Here is a 20,629-nt window from a genome sequence, read left to right as displayed (position 1 = left end):
CACATACAACCTTCTCTCTGGCAGTTTTCAAACAAAAATATACTTTCTACAGGTAGTCTGAGAATGTCAAAGCTGAAAAGAACCCAAACGACTATCTAAACAAACTTCATCTTACACATGAGGAAACTGAAGTCCTGGGCCAGGAGTCGGCAAACTTTTTCTGTAAAGGGCCAGAGAGTGAACAGTTTCGATTTTTTAAGTCATATGGTCTCTGCTGCAACATTCAACTTTGTCACTGTAGCACAAAAGCAGCCATAGACGATACATAAACAAACGTGTGGTTGTGTTCCAATAAAACTTTATTTATAGACACTGAAATTTGAATTCTACATTATTTTTCACACACTACAAAAATACTGTCCTTTCGATGTCAGCCATTTGAAAATGTAAAAACCATTTTTAGCGGACTCTACAAAACCAGATGGTGGACTGGATCTCACTCTTGAGCCATAGTTTGCTGACCCCTGTCCTAGGCCACTCTGACACCCAAGCATAGTAACACTCTGCCTGCCATGTTACAGCTTACTTGCTATTTGCTCTGCCCATCTACATCTCAGGTCTGCTTCACCGTAACGTGTGCAACTAAGGAGCTCTGTTAAAGTTTTTTCTAAATTTTAGGAGTAAATATTAAGATCTATCAGAAACATATGCCAGGCCACAACTGAAAGAACATCGATATAATGCCATATTGTACACTAAATAAAACACAATCAACATGAAAATACAATAAATTTGAGAAACTCGCTAAATTTGAAAAATAGGCTTTATTTGAACCAGTGGTATTGTATGACATCCTACATGGCATAACTGATTACAGCCAAGTTCATGAATACAAATAAAATAGCAGTTTCCCTCATTCTCTCTTTGCCTTCTGTTCAGAGAAATCAGGAGATGGGAGCATGGTGCTCAGAAACCGAGGAGCTCTTCCACCAGCTCCGGCTGAGTCCAGGCTCCTGGAACATTCAGCCTCCTAATGCATATACAATCACATGTGCAAAGACCTTTATGAGAAAATATTCAGAGCAGTATTTCTGTAGGAAATCACACTAGCATTTACAACCAGACATGGCTGATAAAATTCATCTTGCTGTGGATTGCGAGGATTTGAACTGCATGTAAAGGAGATGAGGCCTTTGCATTCATTTTCCTTTAAAGACGGGAAGAGTCCCAGGTGAGGTGCAGTCACCGTCAGCCTGCCTCCTTCCTTCTTGCTCCAGCGGATTCAGGGGTCCTACCCTGTCCCTCCGGAGCACATGTACCACTGCGCTGTGACAGAGAAATGGATACACCTTGTCCCAAATACAAGATTCTGTCACACAGCCAACAGTGGAAGTGGCTTTGTACTTTATTTCACAAGAGGTTTAAATACATGGGCCCTTAAGTAGCACGAGACACTTGCAATTCAGAAAATTATGAAAACAACTCTTCTCCACCCCTGAGGATATTTCATCTTTATAAAGTTGAAAATACAAAATATTAGAATAATTTGCCCTTTCTCCCCACCAAAAGGAATCACATTCTCAAAGGATTCCTGCAATATGCAATATACAAAATTCTGAAACAAAATTTATTTCTCCCCAAACCAAGACCAAAAAGTCAATGTTAAGCTGCCAAGAAGACCCTCTTCCAAAGAAGGGTGGAAAAGACACCTCATTACTTTTTTAAATAACCATGTTTAGGCAAAGATAGCAAAAGGAGTTTCTGGCCTCATGAGCTTTTATTGTTCACTTTGATTTTCAGCATTTCTTAGCACTGGCTATTGGGAGTGAAGAGAACAATTGTTTTTCAAAGTCGGAGATATTCCCGGGAAAAAGCCCTGGTCTTTCCCGTGTCGACTCCCCAAAAATAGCTTGTGGAAAACCAGATGGCAAGAATGAAAATGCCATACACCCATCTGTTCCATTTCTTCATAGTTTTCACATCAAAAGCACCTGGAGTATCAATTGTGTTCAATACAAAAGAGCACTGGGGCCGGAGAGAGGGTGATGTCACCTGCCCGCGGCATCAGCCGAGGTGATGTGGGCTCTGAACTACCCAAGAAGTCTTCACTGGCAAACCTGCCTGGCACCAGGGCCTCCCGAAGGAACAGACAAGCAGCTGTGCATGCTCAAATAGCAAGACGTGCAAAACACATCGTCACTCTGCTGGGAGTAAAGAGCACACGGGAAGTACACTGACAGCAAGAACCGGCTTCTGCCTGCTGGGGCTAATACGCAAGAGACCTCGGCGCTGCACGTGGCGGGGGGAGGGGGGAGAGGGCAACCCCTGGGGCGGGAGGGCGAGAGAGAAGCACACACATGCACGCGCACACATGCACACACGAGGCCTCCGAGGGCTCGCTGGTTACTTCCGGTTCGCAGGGGCCGTCTGACAACCTGACTGCTTGCCTGACGCAGCACTCCGTCTGCCGTGCTGTCTGAACTAGCTACACTTTCTTCTCTCCCCTTAAGGCACAAGCATATTTACAGTTTCGGACATACCTGCTGAGTTCTGAGAATCAGCCTAAGCAAATCAACCACGGACTAGTGCACAGAAGCCAGTTGGTCCTTTTTGGCTGCGCGCCGTCGCTGAGGGACGGCTTCTGAAGCAACCAGAAAGTGCGAGCCCTCCCTCTGTGCCACTATGGGATGCAGGCGAGCCCCCCCCCCACCCCGCCCCAAGGCAGGGCCCTGGGAGTTGCCAAAATGGCAAAGCATGACTGGGATCTGGGCCGTTGACTATTTTTTCCTTTGCGTGTAACAAGCCCTAACGAGATGGCAGCTCTTCGTGCCCGAGCGGACTCACAGTGAGCAAGCAGAGGCTGCCGGGAGCTCCTGTGACTTCACGTGGTCGCTGTGATCCTAGTTTGCTCCTATTCTCTTGCCCTCGCACAAAGACAGACACACACATGCACACGCACAGGAGCACACACATACACACATACGCACACGCGCGCGCACACACACACCCCTTCCACCATGGAGGAAATCTTTGCAACAAGAGGCACTTGAATGATATTTGGAGAGTTCCCATGAAAAGGCCTTCCCCTCACAGTGAAGTGGGATCAACAAAACAGAAACCAGATGCTCAGGATTCCATCTCTTCTTGGTCAAGGGGTGGTGGCACAAAGCTGATGACTTCATCGTAGGTCAGGCCTAAAAATTGGGGAGGAAAGATAGGATATGAGAGCTCAGACCATTCTCTTCACTGGCAGGCACTCTAACTTCTAAGCTCAAGGTCCTTCCCTCCCGTCCAGGCTAGTGGTTTGATGGACGACTTCAAATAACCGCCTCATGGCTTACGTGTGATACCCCAATGAAACATGTGATTAGACAGAAGTTCAAGGATACACAAAAAAGAACTATTTTTACTTACTTGTTTCATTCAGCCTTGCCTCCTTTCTAAAGCTCTCTGGAGAACGTGCTCAAGAAAAACAGAGCCCTTCTACAAGCTACAGCAACAGATAATTCTGACTTTGGGGATCTCCCTGGCGTTCTGAATGTGTGTTTCATGGAAAAAATTTGAAGTTGGACGTAGAGGAGACATAGGTTCCATTTCTGGCTGTGTCCCTAACTAGGTCTAAGGTAACAGACAAGCAATAAACTATCAATTGTAAAACTGTAATGCTAGAGTTCCATCGACTATAAAACTATAAAAATACCTTATTCCCTACTTATCTCAGACAGATGTTATAAATGCAGATTCTGAGAACCTCGAAGCTCTAGACAGATGCAGGGAACAGTGTGCAAAATCAGACCGGACATAAGCACCTCAGAGGTCCAGAGAGTGTCCTCATCTACGGCAGACAGTTTCCATCAGAGGAACATATCCATTCTGCACAGAGACACTAGTTACCAGCTTTAACAAGTTGGTTATAACCAGAAATTCTATCTTCCCATAGCTTTTGGTGAGTGGCTCACCTAAGAAAGATGTTTACGTCTAAGTCGTCACACTGGATGTTAAGCCCGCTCTTAGGACTTACTTTTCCATTCATCTATAAGGAGGTCCCTGCTTTCAAAGGACTGATCGTAAGGATCAGCCACTGGTTCATCCTCAGGGTCGTGGTACTGAGCAAAGTAGGCGTGTGCGAGGGCTTGGGCTGCCGTAATTCTCTTGTCTGAGTCCAATACAAGCATCTTCTCCAGCAAGTCGACAGCTTTCAGTCCCACGGATTGGAAGGAAGAAAAGTTTTTAACAAGTTAGCCAAAAATTAGGCCTTACTAAGCACACACACGGTTTTGAGTCTTCATACTGAACAAAGAATTCTCCTCCCATGTGTCTGCTAGGAAACATTATCCCTTTTCTTCTTTGTGTGTGTGTGTGTGGATGTGTTTTGTATTAAGAATACATTACTAAAGAGGAATTTTTAAAAATAACTGAGACTCTGTTTGAACAAACTTTTGTGGAACATCAATGTCAAACTGCTACCACAGAGTCAAACTGTGTCCAAAGGAAAGCCTAGGGGCGCCTGGGTGGCTCAGTTGGCTGGGCATCTGCCTTCAGCTCGGGTCATGGTCCCAGGGTCCTGGGATCCAGCTGGCGTGGGACTCTCTGCTCAGTGGGGAGTCTGCTTCTCCCTCTCCTTCTGCCCCTCCCCCCACTCATGCTCACTCTCTCTCTTTCAAACAGATGGATATAATTTAAAAAAAAAAAAAAAAAGGAAAGCCTATAACCAAAGTAATCTAGAAAAGGTAAGCAGGGTGGTTTTTTAATTTTTTTTTTTTTTACTTTTTTTTGCCTCCCTGTGCTGTTTATTTACTAACATAAGGCAATGAATATTCATCAAATGGATCTTCCAACAATGAACCAATTGAGGGTTTTACATGGGTGTGTGGGCAAGACATTTGGATAAAAGAAATATAAATTTTTCACTATGAAAAATTTCAATATACAAGAGTACAGTGAATACTCCTGTGCCCACCACCCATATCCAACTATTAACATTATTTATTTCTCTATCTCTCTCTCTAACTGCGTTTTTTGCTGGGCCATTTTATTTATTTATTTTATTTTATTATTATTTTTTTAAAGATTTTATTTATTTATTTGACAGAGACAGAGACAGCCAGCGAGAGAGGGAACACAAGCAGGGCGAGTGGGAGGGGAAGAAGCAGGTTCATAGCGGAGGAGCCTGATGTGGGGCTCGATCCCATAACGCCGGGATCACGCCCTGGGCCGAAGGCAGACGCTTAACTGCTGTGCCACCCAGGCACCCCTTGCTGGGCCATTTTAAAATAAAATGATAGACATGACACTTTACCCCTAAATATTTCAGCATAAAGACATCTTTCTATATAATCACAAAGCCATCATATCTGACAATTAATTTAAATTCTCAAAAATCATCTAAAATCCAGTTTATGTTAAAATGTCTCCAATTATCCCAAAGTTGTCTTTTATACCTGATTTGTTCAAACCAGGGTCCAATTAATGGCCACACACTGCATCTGATTGGATTTCCTAGGGTGAAAAGTACTATGTCCTAATAACCAAACTTTGAAGAGGAATAAGGTTAGGGGTAAGGAAAAGACTCCTCTAAGATCTTGACACAGAAACACACACACTGTATCAAAGGGCAATTCAAGTTTTAATTCATGTTTTGAGAGTAAGAGTCAAACATGAAGTCGGTGACTGACAAAATACAGCTGTCATTATTTACATCGTTGGTGTGTTCCTTCTCAGTTAATATGCTGGGCACAAGTTCATGGTCAGTAACACCATGTTCTGTCTGGAAGAAACTCTTTGTATGACATCACTGTTTGGCAGTGAGCTATTAGGCATGTTTAAATTCTGAGAACTGCAGTGCTGAGCACCAGATGGCCCAAAGCCTCCATTCAACTCACTGGCAGTCTGTATTGCTAAGTGGTATCCAGTTCTTTTGAATGTTTAAATGTCATGATTCCAGAGAAGGATGGATGTGACCTAAATAAGCTGCTGGGACACACGTGTACACCTCCCCCACCCCAAGAAAAATGAGTTAACAAATCTCTTGGAGTTGGCTAACAGGAAGTCAAACAGTAAGCACTGCCAGGTCTGAAACATGAACTGGTATGATGAAAATACATTCGGAACAGAATGACAGACAAGAAAGCTACCAGCATACAGCATAATTTCCCAACATCCTAGAGTATCGACGACTCAAACAGAGCTTGTCACAGATCCTTGAACTAGATAATAGACTTCAAATAAATCCTATAAAGCCAATGGGAGCATACCGGGGCAGATGCAAACCTAGAACAACTGCATAACATTCTGTATATACCCCTGATGAGTTTGGGGACTCATTTTTGGGTGTAAGGGTGGCCCAGATGAGATCTGGCCTACTTAAAATCTCCAAGGCTGACACAGATTCACCCAGGACTGCTCAACATTTGAAAAAATGCGACTGTAAGAATTCTCACAGTTACACTGAAATCACTCTCAATGATCACTGTGGATGAAGTACTTGGAAAACCACTTAGCTTTCACGACAACTTCTGAAGAGGGCACCATGACTATCAGCTCTCAAAGGATAAAGCTAAACCTACAGCACAGCGGTCGGGACCGAGCAGGGGGATGACCCACTGAGAGACTTTACAACACGCCGATATAACACGATCTTCAGGAAAGTGAGAAGGTTGATTATACCACCTACCATCATAGCCTGGCTCCCCTCCCTGTCTCACAGGAAGACCTGATCTGATTTTTCTGTGTCTTCTGTTAAATGGCGCGGTCTACTGCACAATCCTTGAATCAGGGAAGTAGGGTCTCAGGTAATGCCACTTCTAGAGGCCGACCAAAGCACATATAAGCCCCTAACTTAAAGGAATAAATCAACTCCCTTTTTAGCCAAGGCAGTACATATCCTGCAGCTACCACTGTCAGAGCCCTTTGCCGAGGATCCTGGAAGTGATGGTGGCAGGAAGGAATATGGAGCCATTCCTTAAAGTCTGAGGTGGCAGATTCGTTCCACAACTGTCCCTGGGGGGCAGAAGAAGAGGAGAAAGGAAAGGTGCACGAAGACGGCAGGACCTGTGGCACTGGGAAGCTACAGGCAGTGCAGGGCACACTGCAGGGAGTTCCTGGGGGTTCCTCTAAACACCCATCTGTGCTTCGGTTGTTTTTGCCCTTGGCTTGGGATACCACAAAACAGCAGCAGTTGTGAAATCCTAGGCTTTCCTCTATACCTCCTTCTTCCTGTGCCCCTCGATCTTTTCTCCCAACATCCCCACTACTTGCTCTCCTTTCTTCACCATACAAGCCCACTTCCTCCACCAAATTCTAGGATCATATAAATATATAAGCATATTATGTGATTAAAAAAACACGACAATACAAATATAGGTAACAAATGGCATTACTTACCACCTTCCAGGATTTAATTAATGGCACCCTATTTAATCAAAAGCTAAGCTCTTCTTAAATCCCCAATTTATATCATTAATAATTCAATATTCATGAGGTGAGGCTATGATCAACTTACCCAAGGGATTGGCACCAATAAATACATTTGCAAAGTTCATTTTCGGCATCTGGGTCAAAGACTGAATGTAATTTCTTGCCTGTAAAAATAAAAGGTTTTCAAAATGGCTTTGTTCAATAATGTTACCGCTCCCAGAGAGTTTCAGTCCTGCCAAGGAACAAATGTTAACTGACAAAGTCTGCTAGCTTCAATGTTTACGACGGTCTTTGATATTCAGTTAGAAGATTTCTCTCTTACTGCCATCCTAACTTCCTTATGTATGATCAGCACTTTTGTTTATTCTGGCGATCTCTTACAATTACATTTCAAGAGGAGAATGCTAAGCAATTAACTTCCCTTTTATTAGCTTTCTGATCAAAGGATCAGAAGTTAAAAAAAAAAATGAAGCCAAGATATCTAAAAAAAATCCCCCTTCTGAGACAGCCTTCCTAGAAAGCTAAAGTTAGCAGAGGGATCGGTACTCCTAGACAGTCTAGGACCAGCAGTCTTCTGGCGGCGCTGATCCCAGTAGGTGCTCCTAGTTCGTAAAAAGGGTATCAATGTGAAACCTTGCTAACAAAGTAATCTTGGTAATAAGAAAGCAAACATAAGCTTAGTATATTATTCTAAAAGTCCTGAACACATTTTTTAAATACTAAAGCAATTTAATAAGAGTGACGAAGAACAGTGGATTGTAAGTTACACAGCCTATGCAGAAATCTTTCCCTACCACTTAGAAACTACGTCTTCTTACGCAAGTCTCAACTAACATATCAGTGACCTCATCTGCAAAATATAAATATTAGATATTAGTATTTGGCTTGCCTGTATCGTATAGTTATTGTGATATTCAAATAAGATAAAGCTCACGAGAAAGCTTCAAACTAAAATTCTGACACAAACAACATTTATATTACCAATATAGTTGTTATAAGTTTGGTCCCTATCGTAGAACAGGATTGAGTTTGAATCTTGACTTCGTCACTTTGGACAAGTTACTTATTCTCTTTAAGGCCTGAGTTCCTCTTCTATAAAATGAGATTAACAATGCCTACCTCACAGGGCTGCAGTGAGGACTGCAGATAACCAACCAGTACTTCCTTGGCACAGAGTGAGAACTCAACAAACATTAGCTGCTCTCCCTGTTGCCTTTAGAAAGTTTGCTCTCACTCCCTAAGGGTATTTCAACTTCACAATTTCTGAACTCCACTCAAAGGAACTTAAGGTGCCGAATACTTTTATGGACTGATAGCTCTACCAAGGCAAAGCCAAAAACCGGTCTTGATAATAATCATATAAATACTCATATAAATGTAACTCATAAATGTATACTTCAGGTATTAGGTATGAAACTGTGTCTACGACCTTCCCTGTTTCAAAACATAAGTGCCACTATCAGTCCATCTGAGTAGTTGAGATAAAATTTCTTTGGATCTATCTTAACCGCTTCTTTAAAATTCCTGTTTTAATGCAGCTCAACAGTAAAAGTGTGTGTGTGTGCGCACACACGTGTGTGTGTATTCACACACAAGTCTAGAAAAAGTTCTGGTTACTAGGGCAACTTCACCTTCTTAGTCATTGTATGTACAGCAAGTAGGAGAGGTCCGCTTTGGTTGAGAATCTTTTCAATTTGAAAAGAAAGTTCTAGGAATTGAATATCTACATGTCTGTAGTCCCTTCCTACTCGAGCATGTAGATAAAAGGATGAAGGGAACACAGAGGTAAGGGACACCTGTCTCATGCAGAGAACAGTCATCACTCTAATAAGACAGATAGAGCTAAATTTAAAAACTACCTGCATATAGCTGAAATAGAAACAACACTGCTGAGAAGGGCCTCTGTGATGCTGACCTGGCTCCCAAAAAGATTAAAGGCACCTTGGAAAGAAGCGCCCCAACCATCTCTGATAATAAAACTAGTGTTAGATTAAGTAGTAAGAACTGGTAAAGAAGACACCTAACCCTATATAAGCGTTCATATTTATTCCATATTATTTGTATATTTTCTTTTAAATAAAGTACTTATTAGTTTAGATATTTTATAGACTTTTTTTTACTTTAAAGGAAGAATCCTCTTTTGGTCATTATAAAAAATCGATGACTAGGAAAGCATCCTAATGGCCCTCAGTTCAATACACTTCCAGCCTACAGTCATCAGATGCTAACGTACCCTAACTAGGAAAACACAACAGTCTCTTGCGCACTAAATTCATAAAACCCAAATATAAAACTAGTATCATTTTCTGTTTACGAGCCTACAAATTATATTCTCAATCCAGAGGACTGGATGACATTTTATCCCAAACGTCAGCATCCTGCCATAGCACAAAGGCAGTCATCACCTTAGTAGCCCTCCAGGCACATGCAAGCACTCAGTGGTATTAAAAACCGTGTTGGTTATACAGTGGCAACAAAATGAGAATGCGGCCTTCTGAATCGGATATCCCTATCCAGTCTGTTTGTTCTCACCTCATGGCTTGGCATCCTGTTAATGAGATAAGCAGGGGGGGTCCCCGTCAGACGCATAATCTGCTGAAGCTGGTTAATATCTTAGATGCCTAGTCAAGGGCATTGTTAAACATACAGTGCAAAAAAATAACTTCCAACTCAAGTTCTTAAGAAGGCCAAAAAAGCCACCCCAAAACGAACAAAAAACCCCACTCCCCACCCATCCCATCCACCCCAGGCCAGAGCCCAAGGCTGCATGTGAAAGCACACTTCTATGGAATGGCGTGAGAGTTATTAGGCATGCAGCCGGTAACTGGCCATGCAGATAAGGAAATATCTTTCCTTTAGTTTTAGCATCATCTTTAACATTAAATATTTTAGGCTCCCTGGAAAGAGACAGCCCCTTGATCCAGGATGCCAGCCAGAGAACTGTTTTCAAGTACTGATGGCCAAAACCTGCTTGTTTGGGGGGTAAATGGAGATGATTCAGGAAATTTTGATTCAGCTTTGGACAAAACAAAATTTTCAATATATCCATTCAAGGAAGAGGTTAAATTTTCATGGCACAGGTTCTGGTAACTTTCCAAGGAACCACCCCTCCAAACGTAAGACGTGGGTGGGTATGTGAGCTGATAAGCAATGCCAAGTTTCGAAGACATTAGTAGTGGTACATTTATAAAACATGCCACAAACACACAGTGGTGATGAAGAAAGAGGAGACATGGGGCAAAGTTAGAAGCTAATGGCAAAGACGAAACTGGCTGCTGATGGTATTACAGCAAGCCACAGTGATTTCCTCCACAAGTCTCTAGCAGGTGAACAGGCTGACTTCATTCAATAAACAGCTGGGAGGAAGTCTGCACAATGCTCTGCAAGGATCTGACAAGGACGAAACTACTAGGTCTTCCATATGTACAAGCACATATGGAAACGGTACTCCAAACTTCTCTCTTCTTGCTGCCCCATCAACTTTAACACAATTCCCCCTCCTCCAAAATGTTACATGAACTGTTAGTTTATCATGTGGTCCTATTACAGGAGCAGTGATGGGATTTTTAAAATCAATGCAATTCAATAAAAATCTTACTATATTCCCTTTCTTCTTTAACTATTAATTCCCTCCTCCGGCTGTAGCAGCATCTTCAGTGAGCACCCTGGTCAGGCAATCACACTTCTTTGTGGCTTCCTTCAGTAATTCTTCACATTAACTCATCCTCTGATCCGAAATTCCCCAATGGTCAGAGGACTACAAATACACGCTGAAGGCTGGCCGGCAGGAGAGAACTGGGACCATGGGCTCTATCCTGCCTTTCACACTCCTTACACCCATAGACAGAGGCCAGCAAATTCAAAAGGTGGCATGAAGCCCTTTTAACATTCTCTCAACAAAGTTTAGATTAAACAAATTACAAAACAGACAGTACTCTGCATGCCAAGAAATACAACAAACGGGGCTCACTAAGTAAACCAGCAATAGCAGAATACCAGTTGGGTTTTAAAATCTTAGAATCCTGCCACCCCTCTCCTCTTTCTTGGGAACAATACTTGGCCTGTGCATTTTCTATTTTTGTCTCCTTTAGTCAAATAGGTTATTATATCCCCTTTCTGTCAGGATGTTAGGAAGAATATATTTCTAGAGAAAAATGGGAGTCACTGAAAGGGATTTTACTTCTTAATACGATTTTTTGTCCCTTCACTGATTACTCTAGGTACTGGGTCACTTACCAAAGCAGTCCTCTCTGCTTTAGCTGCCATGACTTATTTATCCCCTTTCTCATAGCATATCCCAACTTGTTCTCAAACAGCCCATTTATTATTGCATTTTCTTACAATGTCCTACTATTACCTTACTACTTTTCAGGAGTAATGAAAACAGCTATTTGATTTCTTTCATTATGTTCCTTCACTAATGAATTTTTCTTTCAATTTTTAAAATCCTTAAACAATTTTACTCACCTGGCTTCGTTATTTACACACCACGTGTCCCAAACACATCATATGCTTTTAAGATAAACTGGTACTTGGGCAGGATCACTAACATCAATTTAAACCCCTTTTATCCACTTGCCATAACCATGTAGGAAAAACAAAAAAACCCTTTCTTATTCCTATACTCAATACAATATTATGGGGGCATGTTCTATATTCTGGTAGTCCATTTTATCATGCCCAACTCTAGAGCTATTTAAACGTATGATGGCCCCTATTTCACATACGGTAAAGACATCCCATTGTTAGGTTGGGCACTTGATGTTGTTTCTTTCTTAAAAATAAATGATGGATTAATAATAGGTAAACACTGTATTACCCATGCTTTTTCTTTTAGAAATTCTTGTGACTAACGGCACATACCTATAAGGCAGATGGATGGGTGTGGGAGAGGGGACTGAGAAAGAGCTCCTAGTGGCCATTCCCAGACAGGGAATGAATTTACCATCTTAGTCTCATTAGCACTATTGGTAAATAAACTTCCTCCCACCCCCATTCCCTTGCCTCCATGTCTTCTGTATTACCAGTCTAAGCACATGCATTTAAAACAAGAAAGCACCATCCTTTCTAAGCAGCATTCCTTATCTTCTTTGATTCACTCTCTCCAGCTTCTGCATTTCATAACGCAAAAGAAAATACTCCTTTGGATTGACACGGTGGTCAGTAACTCTGACAGTGACTTTCAAAATAGTGTGCAATTGCATGAGATTAAAGTTTAGAGATCATGTTATCAGAACATCTGAGATCTATACTCAGCTCTGCCAAGTGACTCCGTGCATGACTCAGGCAAGTCACAGCTTTTTTGTGCTTTTCCTTCTTCATCTTAAATAAATAAATGAAACAAAATAATAGAGCCAGCACAGTCTCTTACAACCCTCAGAGTGGAAATTCATAAATACACTGGGCTTTCTGGTCTTTTAATGGAATGTAACAGAAACATATCAGATGACAGTATTCTTTATTTTATAAGGGAGATGATGAACCATTCAAACTCACCTGCTTCAGCCTGCCTCAAGCCACCCAGCAGTCCTTCCAACTGGGCAAAGGGACCCCTTCAGTCAGAATGCTGGGAGGAGAATTCAAGAAGGCACAACTGGAGCTTGGCTCCACAGCTCTTTTTCCCTTTTAGTCAACTGCCTGGCAGCAGACAAAGGGGAAAAGGGAGAAAGGCCGAGCTTTCATGATTTCTCTCCTGTCTCTGGCCCCAGAAAATGACCAACAGTAGGAAATTGGAGCCAAAGTAAGCCAGAGTCACATTCCCATGGCTTCTCTCTAAATCCCTGCTTAGAGGCAGGAAAGCATTAGCTCCAAAGCTTTTTCTCAGGTTATTCGACTTGTAATTACAAAGGCAGGCGGTGGGAGGAAGGATTTACAAGTCTACTCCAGTGGACGTGAGGTATCCTGGTCTGGAGACAGGGTGCAGAGGTGCCCCCGTAGGGAATAGACAACTTCTACAAGATGTGTGAGTTGTCTATTCCAAAACAGTAAAAAGCAGTAACTTCTGGAAAGGGGCAGTAGTAGCGTGGACACAATGCACATTTCATTCTTGTAGTGAAGCTAGACTAATAACGTGGTAAAACTCATGCTCTGAGAACACACACTAACCAAAAAATAAAAAGAACTCAAGTGTATGTGAAACTTCTGAGAAAGATGATGTCAGGGCTTGATAACAGAGACATATTTTCCTTTAATCTCTTGGAATGAGTTAGAATCTCAAATCATTTACTGGGATACTACTGCCCAATTCAAGCTCTCATGATTGAAGCATATACTCCAATAGAGAACAAAACACACTCATGCATGGGGGCAGATGAGTGCACGTGTACACACACACACACGCACGCACGTACACACACACACACACACCTCATCCTGGAAGTCAGCACAAAAGGGCACACATGCTTACAAACATACCCGGGGCAAAGTACAGACTGATGGAAGGCAAGTGGCAGAGGCTCCCAACAGGGCAGATAATTACAATCAAAGCATCAACTCACAGACTCTGAGGAGATTTTCTTCAAAAGATCAGCCCCTGGGGTTCCAACGAGTCTTAAAATGAGCTTCAACTGATCAATATCTAATGGTGGACTATAAAGGAAAATGTTGGGACAAAATAAAAATAAAAAACAAACAACAAACAAAACAAAATACCCCAATAACAAAAATTAAAAACCCAAACCAGGCCAAAACGGTGAATTCATCTAGATCGAGGCTTCTGCGGGACGGTCACTCCGAGTACAACACGCCCCTCCTATACAAAGACTCGGAATGCTGCCGCACATGTGTCCAATTTAGATTCACTTGTGTCTCTGTCAACATCACCCATCCGTAAAGCGAAGTGACTGTAGCTGGGTACTCAGCCACCAAAGACGGCAGGTGACACCACAAGGGCTTCACTCAGTCCACATCTACCTCCTCACCTCCCACCAACCCCTCAGTAGCCAGTTAAGCAAAGAGCACTGGTGAGCAGCGTGCTACACGTAAGAAAAAAGCAGCAGAGGGGCGCCTGGGTGGCACAGCGGTTAAGCGTCTGCCTTCGGCTCAGGGCATGGTCCCGGTGTTCTGGGATCGAGCCCCATATCAGGCTCCTCCGCTATGGGCCTGCTTCTTCCTCTCCCACTCCCCCTGCTGTGTTCCCTCTCTCGCTGGCTGTCTCTATCTCTGTCAAATAAATAAATAAAATCTTAAAAAAAAAAAAAAGCAGCAGAGCATAGGAGCGAGGGTTAGCCAAGGCCACCTGTGAATATTCCCCGAAAGGCTTCACCTAAGGAGCTTGTAACATGACAGGAGCCTTTGGCTATCCCAGAGTCTGACCACTTGAGCGAGGCCTCTAGAAAACCTCTCCCTCTACGTGGCTGTCGCAGGCAGAGAAGAGCGGTGAGTGACAGTCGGCCAGCAGAGGGCCCCACGTGCCCACCGCAATGGCACGTTCTTCAGAAGCGCCATAATGAAGCAGAGCACGAGAGGTTTCCACCTCACAAAGGCAGTGACAAACCTCACACATCCCAGAGGCTCTGAACAATAGGCTACAATGTCCAAACCTTTATTCTGGTAGCCAACTCTGCCATGCACACTCAGGATGTCTGTGCATGTATTAACCAGAAGCCAAAAACTTTTCATTTGTTCTTACTGCCTTTAGCCTTGCCTAAAAAGGAAGTTAAAAGGGGAGAGAGAAAAAATCATATAAAACAGCTTTTAATATCCTCTATGAAAATGTGAGTAGTTTATCTCCATGTCTATACTGACATTGAGGGAAAAAGGAAGGGAGGAAGACTGTCTTCTGAGGCCTGTCACAAATCCTGTCAGGTTTTTCGCCTATTAGGTCCTTCTCAACTTCAGGTCTCAGCTTAAACTTCACTTCCTCAGAAAGGCCTCCCTAACACTCTAAATAAGGAAGCCCCCTCTTCCCTGTATTCTCTACCCCAACACAATGCTGGCAAACATCAAAGTGCTTATCACAATCTAGACTTACTTTGTTTGCTGTCTGTCACGTCTACGGATCCATAGCTCCATGAGGGCAGGGGCCACCCTGACTGTTCACGCCACCTATCCCCAGCGCTTAGCCCGCCACCTGCTACATGGTGGGCAGTCAAAAGACTTGAGGAGAGGGTGGAGCAGGATGGAAAGGAGGATGGAAGAAAAGACTTCTGCTTATGATTACACATATAAAGGTAATATGGTGTAACAAAAATAATGGCCTCTGCAAGCCATGGTTGCCTAAGTTACAGGAATTACTTATGCAATATCACTGGCATCTTGCCCTGTTCTTTTTTTTCCCCCCAGATACGAAACTGACTTAAATGGAAGAAAATTCTAGACAGGAGTCAGCAAAACTCAGCCTGCTGCCTGTTTTGAAAATAAAGTTTTATTGGCACACAGCCACGCCCGTTCTTTCATGTGCTGCTTTCACCCTACACAGCAGAACTGAGTAGTTACAACAGAAACCACAGGGTCCCCAAACTCTAGAATATTTATTATTTGGCTCTTTAAGAAAAGATTTGTGAAACCCCATCCTTGACCCAAACAACTTGTGTTCTATAGAAAACAAGGATAAATTAGAAACAAGTCCACACACAAACTACTTCTAAATTAAGAATAGTAGAGAATATTGTCATCTGCAAATGGCAAGAATCAATGTGTTCTGGAGGTTAAAATTTCAATACTGATTCTTAGTTCAAAGTGTTGACAAGAAAAAATATCTAAAGCATGCATGAATGGGGCCGGAGTGGGAAGGGTGGATGATTACTGTCTTGCTCTGAAAATAATCAAATTAACTATACAACAATAGAATTCAGTACAAGATCCCTTCTGCCCATTTAAAATTATTCAATTTACAAGTATTACGTCTCCTCACACTCTTCAGGAACAAATTTAAGTGGGTAGCTATCCCACATCACAAAACATATCATATACGAAAACCGACTAGACTCCTTCAACTCTCAAACAGGAAGTTTTACAATATATGCATTAAAAACCAGTCTCTAGAAATAAAGCTGTTGAGATTGGTACTCTCATTTAAGATAGTCCTGACTACTGAAATGAGAGTCAAGGTTTACACTCCCTCCGGGATGACGGAAGACTCTGGGCTGAGTTTCTTTACTGCCCTCACTTCACTCCAACATACCTGAAGAGTATACCACCCCCACTACCCACAGTGCTCCCTATAGCAAAGAGTTGGGGGACCCCGTGTCTCTCTCCTGCTTCTGCCAGTATGAAACAATCACAGGTCTGAAGAATAAAGCCCCAATTCCTCAGCGCCTCGAGGCCCTCCCTGATTTGGCACCAAGCTTCAAGCTTCTGACTCTGCCTCAAACTATGACTCCTTGATGTACTCAGTGCCTCAGTGCACACCAAATATTCTAGGCACTGCTCAGCTTCCAGCTTCTTATTTATCCAAGTCATAAACAGAAAAACCTTGCACTCTCCCCTCCCACCAAGCCTTCTTCTTATTTATTCGTCAAAGTCCTACTCAAACAAGGACTCTGCCATGAAGTCTTTCTGGATATCTTAGGTTCAAATTAATCTCTACTTCTTCTCAATAATTCATTTTATACCTTTATTACAGCATTTTTATCACGGTCTTATTTTATAATTAGAGAGCAGACATTTGTTCCAGTAACTCCTATAACTCACTTTCCACTGAGTATGATCACTGTTTTTAGGAACAGCTGCTACTTTATCTCTAGCACCTTCCACAGAGTAGTTTGATAAATATTGGTTGGCTGGAAAAGACTTGCTGTAATATGCTTTTTAACTCAGCTCCACCCCCTGCCTTGCCCTCAAAACCTATAATGACCACACTCTACGGAAAGTCTAAATACAAAAAACAGTTAAGAAAAGTTGTTTCATTTAGCATCAGGCTTAACAGAGTTTTTGAACACTCCATCTGAAGTGCATACCATAGAGAACATACAGATACAGTGCCATGAGTGCGTCAGGGCTACGGACAAAGAGAGTCGCTTCAGCAGGATAGCCAATATGTAGGAGATTAGTAAACACACAATGCAAGATAAAAATCTACTTAGTAGCTAAAAGCACTTGCATGAAGGAAGTCAAAGCATGCAGACCTCAGAAGAAATCACCATAGGTTTTCCAAGAACTGGCAAATCCATCGCAATACAGGTCAGTCTTCCAATAGTACCAGCTACTGTAAGGCCATTACAATTTGTCCAGGCAGTTAAGGCCAGAAGGCGCTTCAAGTAGCTACATAAGCAGAGCAAAGCAAAATTTACCACATTATGACAATTAGTTATTTCCACAAGTCATCCTTCATAACTAGTTTAACCCTTTTTTTTTTTCCTAGATAGAAGAAATTTTTACGATTAGGTAAAAACGTGCTTTATTGGTCATAATCGAATTGTCAAAATTTAAATCCTAGATCTGGTCCTTTCTAAAACAACCACTGGGACCTGAGATAATTCTTTTCGGTTCTCTGTAACAAAAGTAAAAGGTGGAACAAACAGTTAAGGCAATCAACTTAAGGGTACCAGGGCAATTATAGAAAAGGAGAGAGGGATATTCTCTTCACTTCTTTTTTTTTTTTTTAAGATTTTATTTATTTATATGACACAGAGAGAGACAGCCAGCGAGAGAGGGAACACAAGCAGGGGGAGTGGGAGAGGAAGAAGCAGGCTCCCAATGGAGGAGCTTGATGTGGGGCTCGATCCCATAACGCCGGGATCATGCCCTGAGCCGAAGGCAGACGCTTACCACTGTGCCACCCAGGCGCCCCTATTCTCTTCACTTCTAAGTGTTCTAGGCAACTCCAAGAAAGCGTCCACAGGCCAGAGAGTTGAAGATGAGGAAGAGGACCAGTGGCAGGGCCTCCCTGACGCTACTGCTGCATGTGAGCCACAGTTTTCAATGTGACAAAACCCATAAAGGCAAAGCCAGAGCATCAGTGTTTGGAGGGGAAGAGATCTTCCTGGTGACAGGATGGACTAGAGGAAGACCTAGCCTACCTTCTTCTCTTCCTGGTGGTCAAAATAGTAACTTTCACTGCCACATACACAAAAATTCTTAAGGTACTCTGGGTTTGTGGACACACATGAAAATTCCAACCTTTTCTGGGAAAAAAAAATTTCTATGTTTTCAAGTTGGGAGAAGAAAAGGCAAATAAACTAGTGAAATATTTTTCTTCTTCAACATTTATTAGGACACTTGCTTTTTATGTCTGAAGTAAAACTGCTTTTTTAAAATGAGAGAGAACAGGGGCGCCTGGGTGGCTCAATTGGTTGAGTGCCAACTCTTGGTTTTGGCTCAGGTCATGATCTCAGGGTCTTGAGATCAAGCCCTGAGTCAGGCTCTATGCTGGGCAGGGAGTCTACTTGAGATTCTCTCTCTCCCTCTGCCCCTGCCCCTCCTCCCTTAAAATAAATAAATAAATAAATTCTAAAATGAGAGAAAACAAGGGTGCCTTGCTGGCTCCCTTAGCTGGTAGAGCACGCAACTCTCGATCTCAGGATTGTGAGTTTGAGCCCTACGCTGGGAGTAGAGCTTACTTTAAAAATTTTTTTTTAATTAAAAAAATAAAATGAGAGGATATTTGAAACCAGTGACTGCAAGTGAGGAGTAGATACGACAGGAAGGGGTCACCACAAGTTTTTTTTAGCTCTATTGGCATGTTTTATCTCATGATCTGGGAGCTATGAACATAGGTGTTCATTATATTACTCTTTGTCTTTTTGTAAGTATTTCATAAAATGTTCGAAAAAATCAAAAGAAGAAATGAATAAAGCAGAATTAAGGAACAAATTTAATACACTAAGGAAATTCATATGGAGTAAGACAGCAGCTAATGGCAAGTGGATTATAACTCATCAGCTCCATTATCCTCTAGTTAACATCTTTTAAGAGTATCACTTCTATTAAAATGAAAGAAGGAAGAAAGTTTTACACATTTAGGAAATTCATGTGATTACCTAGGAAAGGAAAACCACAGCAAGCGAATGCTGTGATCTCTGAAAGAGAAAACAGTATCTGGTGGGTAACAGAGTTGTGAAACTCATTTTCTCTCTTCCTGTAGACTACAAACTATTAAGTCTTGGTAAAACTATTTTCTAACCGGTCATCCTTCTCAAAACCAATGGCATTTGAAATAAGTTAGCACTAGACCTAAAGAGACATTCTGTATCCTCACTCTCTTCTAAATATGAAGTGCTGCCAGCCATGTCCACTTGATATACCTAGTCAACTGGACTTACAAGACAGGGCTTCCTTCTTTAAATAAATAATACTGTTTTTGAGCTAGATGGAAGAATCTACATAGTCATAAACAAAAATAGTTTCTAAACTAACAATATATAATTAGCTTTAAGACAAAAATTAGTATTTCTTATACCTTTAGGAAAACTCTTAGGATTATTAACAACCAGTACTAAAAGAATCTCTCAAGGAGGGAACTAATCATAAAAAAAAAAAGACAGAGAGAGAGAGAACGGTAGAATAGAAACAAGACTTGTAGGGGCGCCTGGGTGGCACAGCGGTTAAGCGTCTGCCTTCGGCTCAGGGCGTGATCCCGGCATTATGGGATCAAGCCCCACGTCAGGCTCCTCTGCAGGGAGGCTGCTTCTTCCTCTCCCCCTCCCCCTGCTTGTGTTCCCTCTCTCGCTGGCTGTCTCTATCTCTGTCAAATAAATAAATAAAATCTTTAAAAAAAAAAAATAAAAAAAAGAAACAAGACTTGTAGAGATCTAAAACTGCACTGTCCAATGCAATACCAATCACATGTGATTAATTACATTTAAATGTAATCTAAATAAAATCTAATAAAATTTGAACTTTGGATTACAAACACTCATAAAACTATGAATACCAAGGAACTTCTCTGGCATGATGCTTCCCCGACATGATAAAGAGCATTTATGAAAAATACACAGCTAAGATCATAGACAGTGGAGAAAGACTGAAACAAGGATGCCCACTTCACCACCGCTATTCAACACTGTACTATGAGTTCCAGCCAGAACAACTGGGAAGGAGAAGGAAAACCATCTCTATTTGCAGATGACACAATCCTATGTATAGAAAATATCAGAGAATTTAAAAGAAAGCTACTAGAGCTAACAAAACAAATTGAGTAAAGATGCAGTGTACAAAATCAACCAATACCAGTTGTGTTTCTATACACCAACAATAAACAACCTGAAAAGGAAATTAAGAAAATAATTTCAGGGGTGCCTTGGTGGCTCAGTCAGTTAAGCATCTGCCTTCAAATCAGGTCATGATCCCAGGACCCTGGACTCAAGCCCCGTGTCAGGCTCCCTGCTCAGCG

At 42.1% G+C, this 20,629-nt stretch overlaps 1 protein-coding gene across 10 annotated transcripts in view; it reads right to left on the bottom strand.

Annotated features, from left to right (window-relative positions):
- Positions 1 to 745: 745 nt before the first annotated feature.
- Positions 746 to 20,629, bottom strand: part of MAPK14 (mitogen-activated protein kinase 14) — a 70,048-nt gene continuing 50,164 nt past the window's right edge. For 3 of the 10 annotated variants that reach the window (XM_034660620.1, XM_034660623.1, XM_034660622.1), the window contains exons 10-13: positions 17,424 to 17,559; positions 7,442 to 7,520; positions 3,962 to 4,135; positions 746 to 3,134 (exon numbers count right to left, since the gene is read on the bottom strand). In XM_034660620.1, coding sequence (XP_034516511.1) covers positions 3,067 to 3,134; positions 3,962 to 4,135; positions 7,442 to 7,520; positions 17,424 to 17,559 — 457 coding nt within the window. In that variant the 3' untranslated portion in view covers positions 746 to 3,066. Of the gene's footprint in view, positions 3,135 to 3,961; positions 4,136 to 7,441; positions 7,521 to 9,888; positions 9,969 to 13,853; positions 13,945 to 14,885; positions 15,002 to 17,423; positions 17,560 to 20,629 lie in introns of those variants that run through there. The other 7 variants (XM_034660621.1, XM_011218520.2, XM_002914295.3 and 4 more) reach the window with 7 other exon arrangements.

This window comes from Ailuropoda melanoleuca, chromosome 5, assembly GCF_002007445.2.
Source record: "Ailuropoda melanoleuca isolate Jingjing chromosome 5, ASM200744v2, whole genome shotgun sequence".
In the NCBI taxonomy this organism is placed as follows: domain Eukaryota; kingdom Metazoa; phylum Chordata; class Mammalia; order Carnivora; family Ursidae; genus Ailuropoda; species Ailuropoda melanoleuca.
Note: the sequence above shows the minus strand (reverse complement) of the source record. Positions and strands in the feature narration are given on the sequence as shown.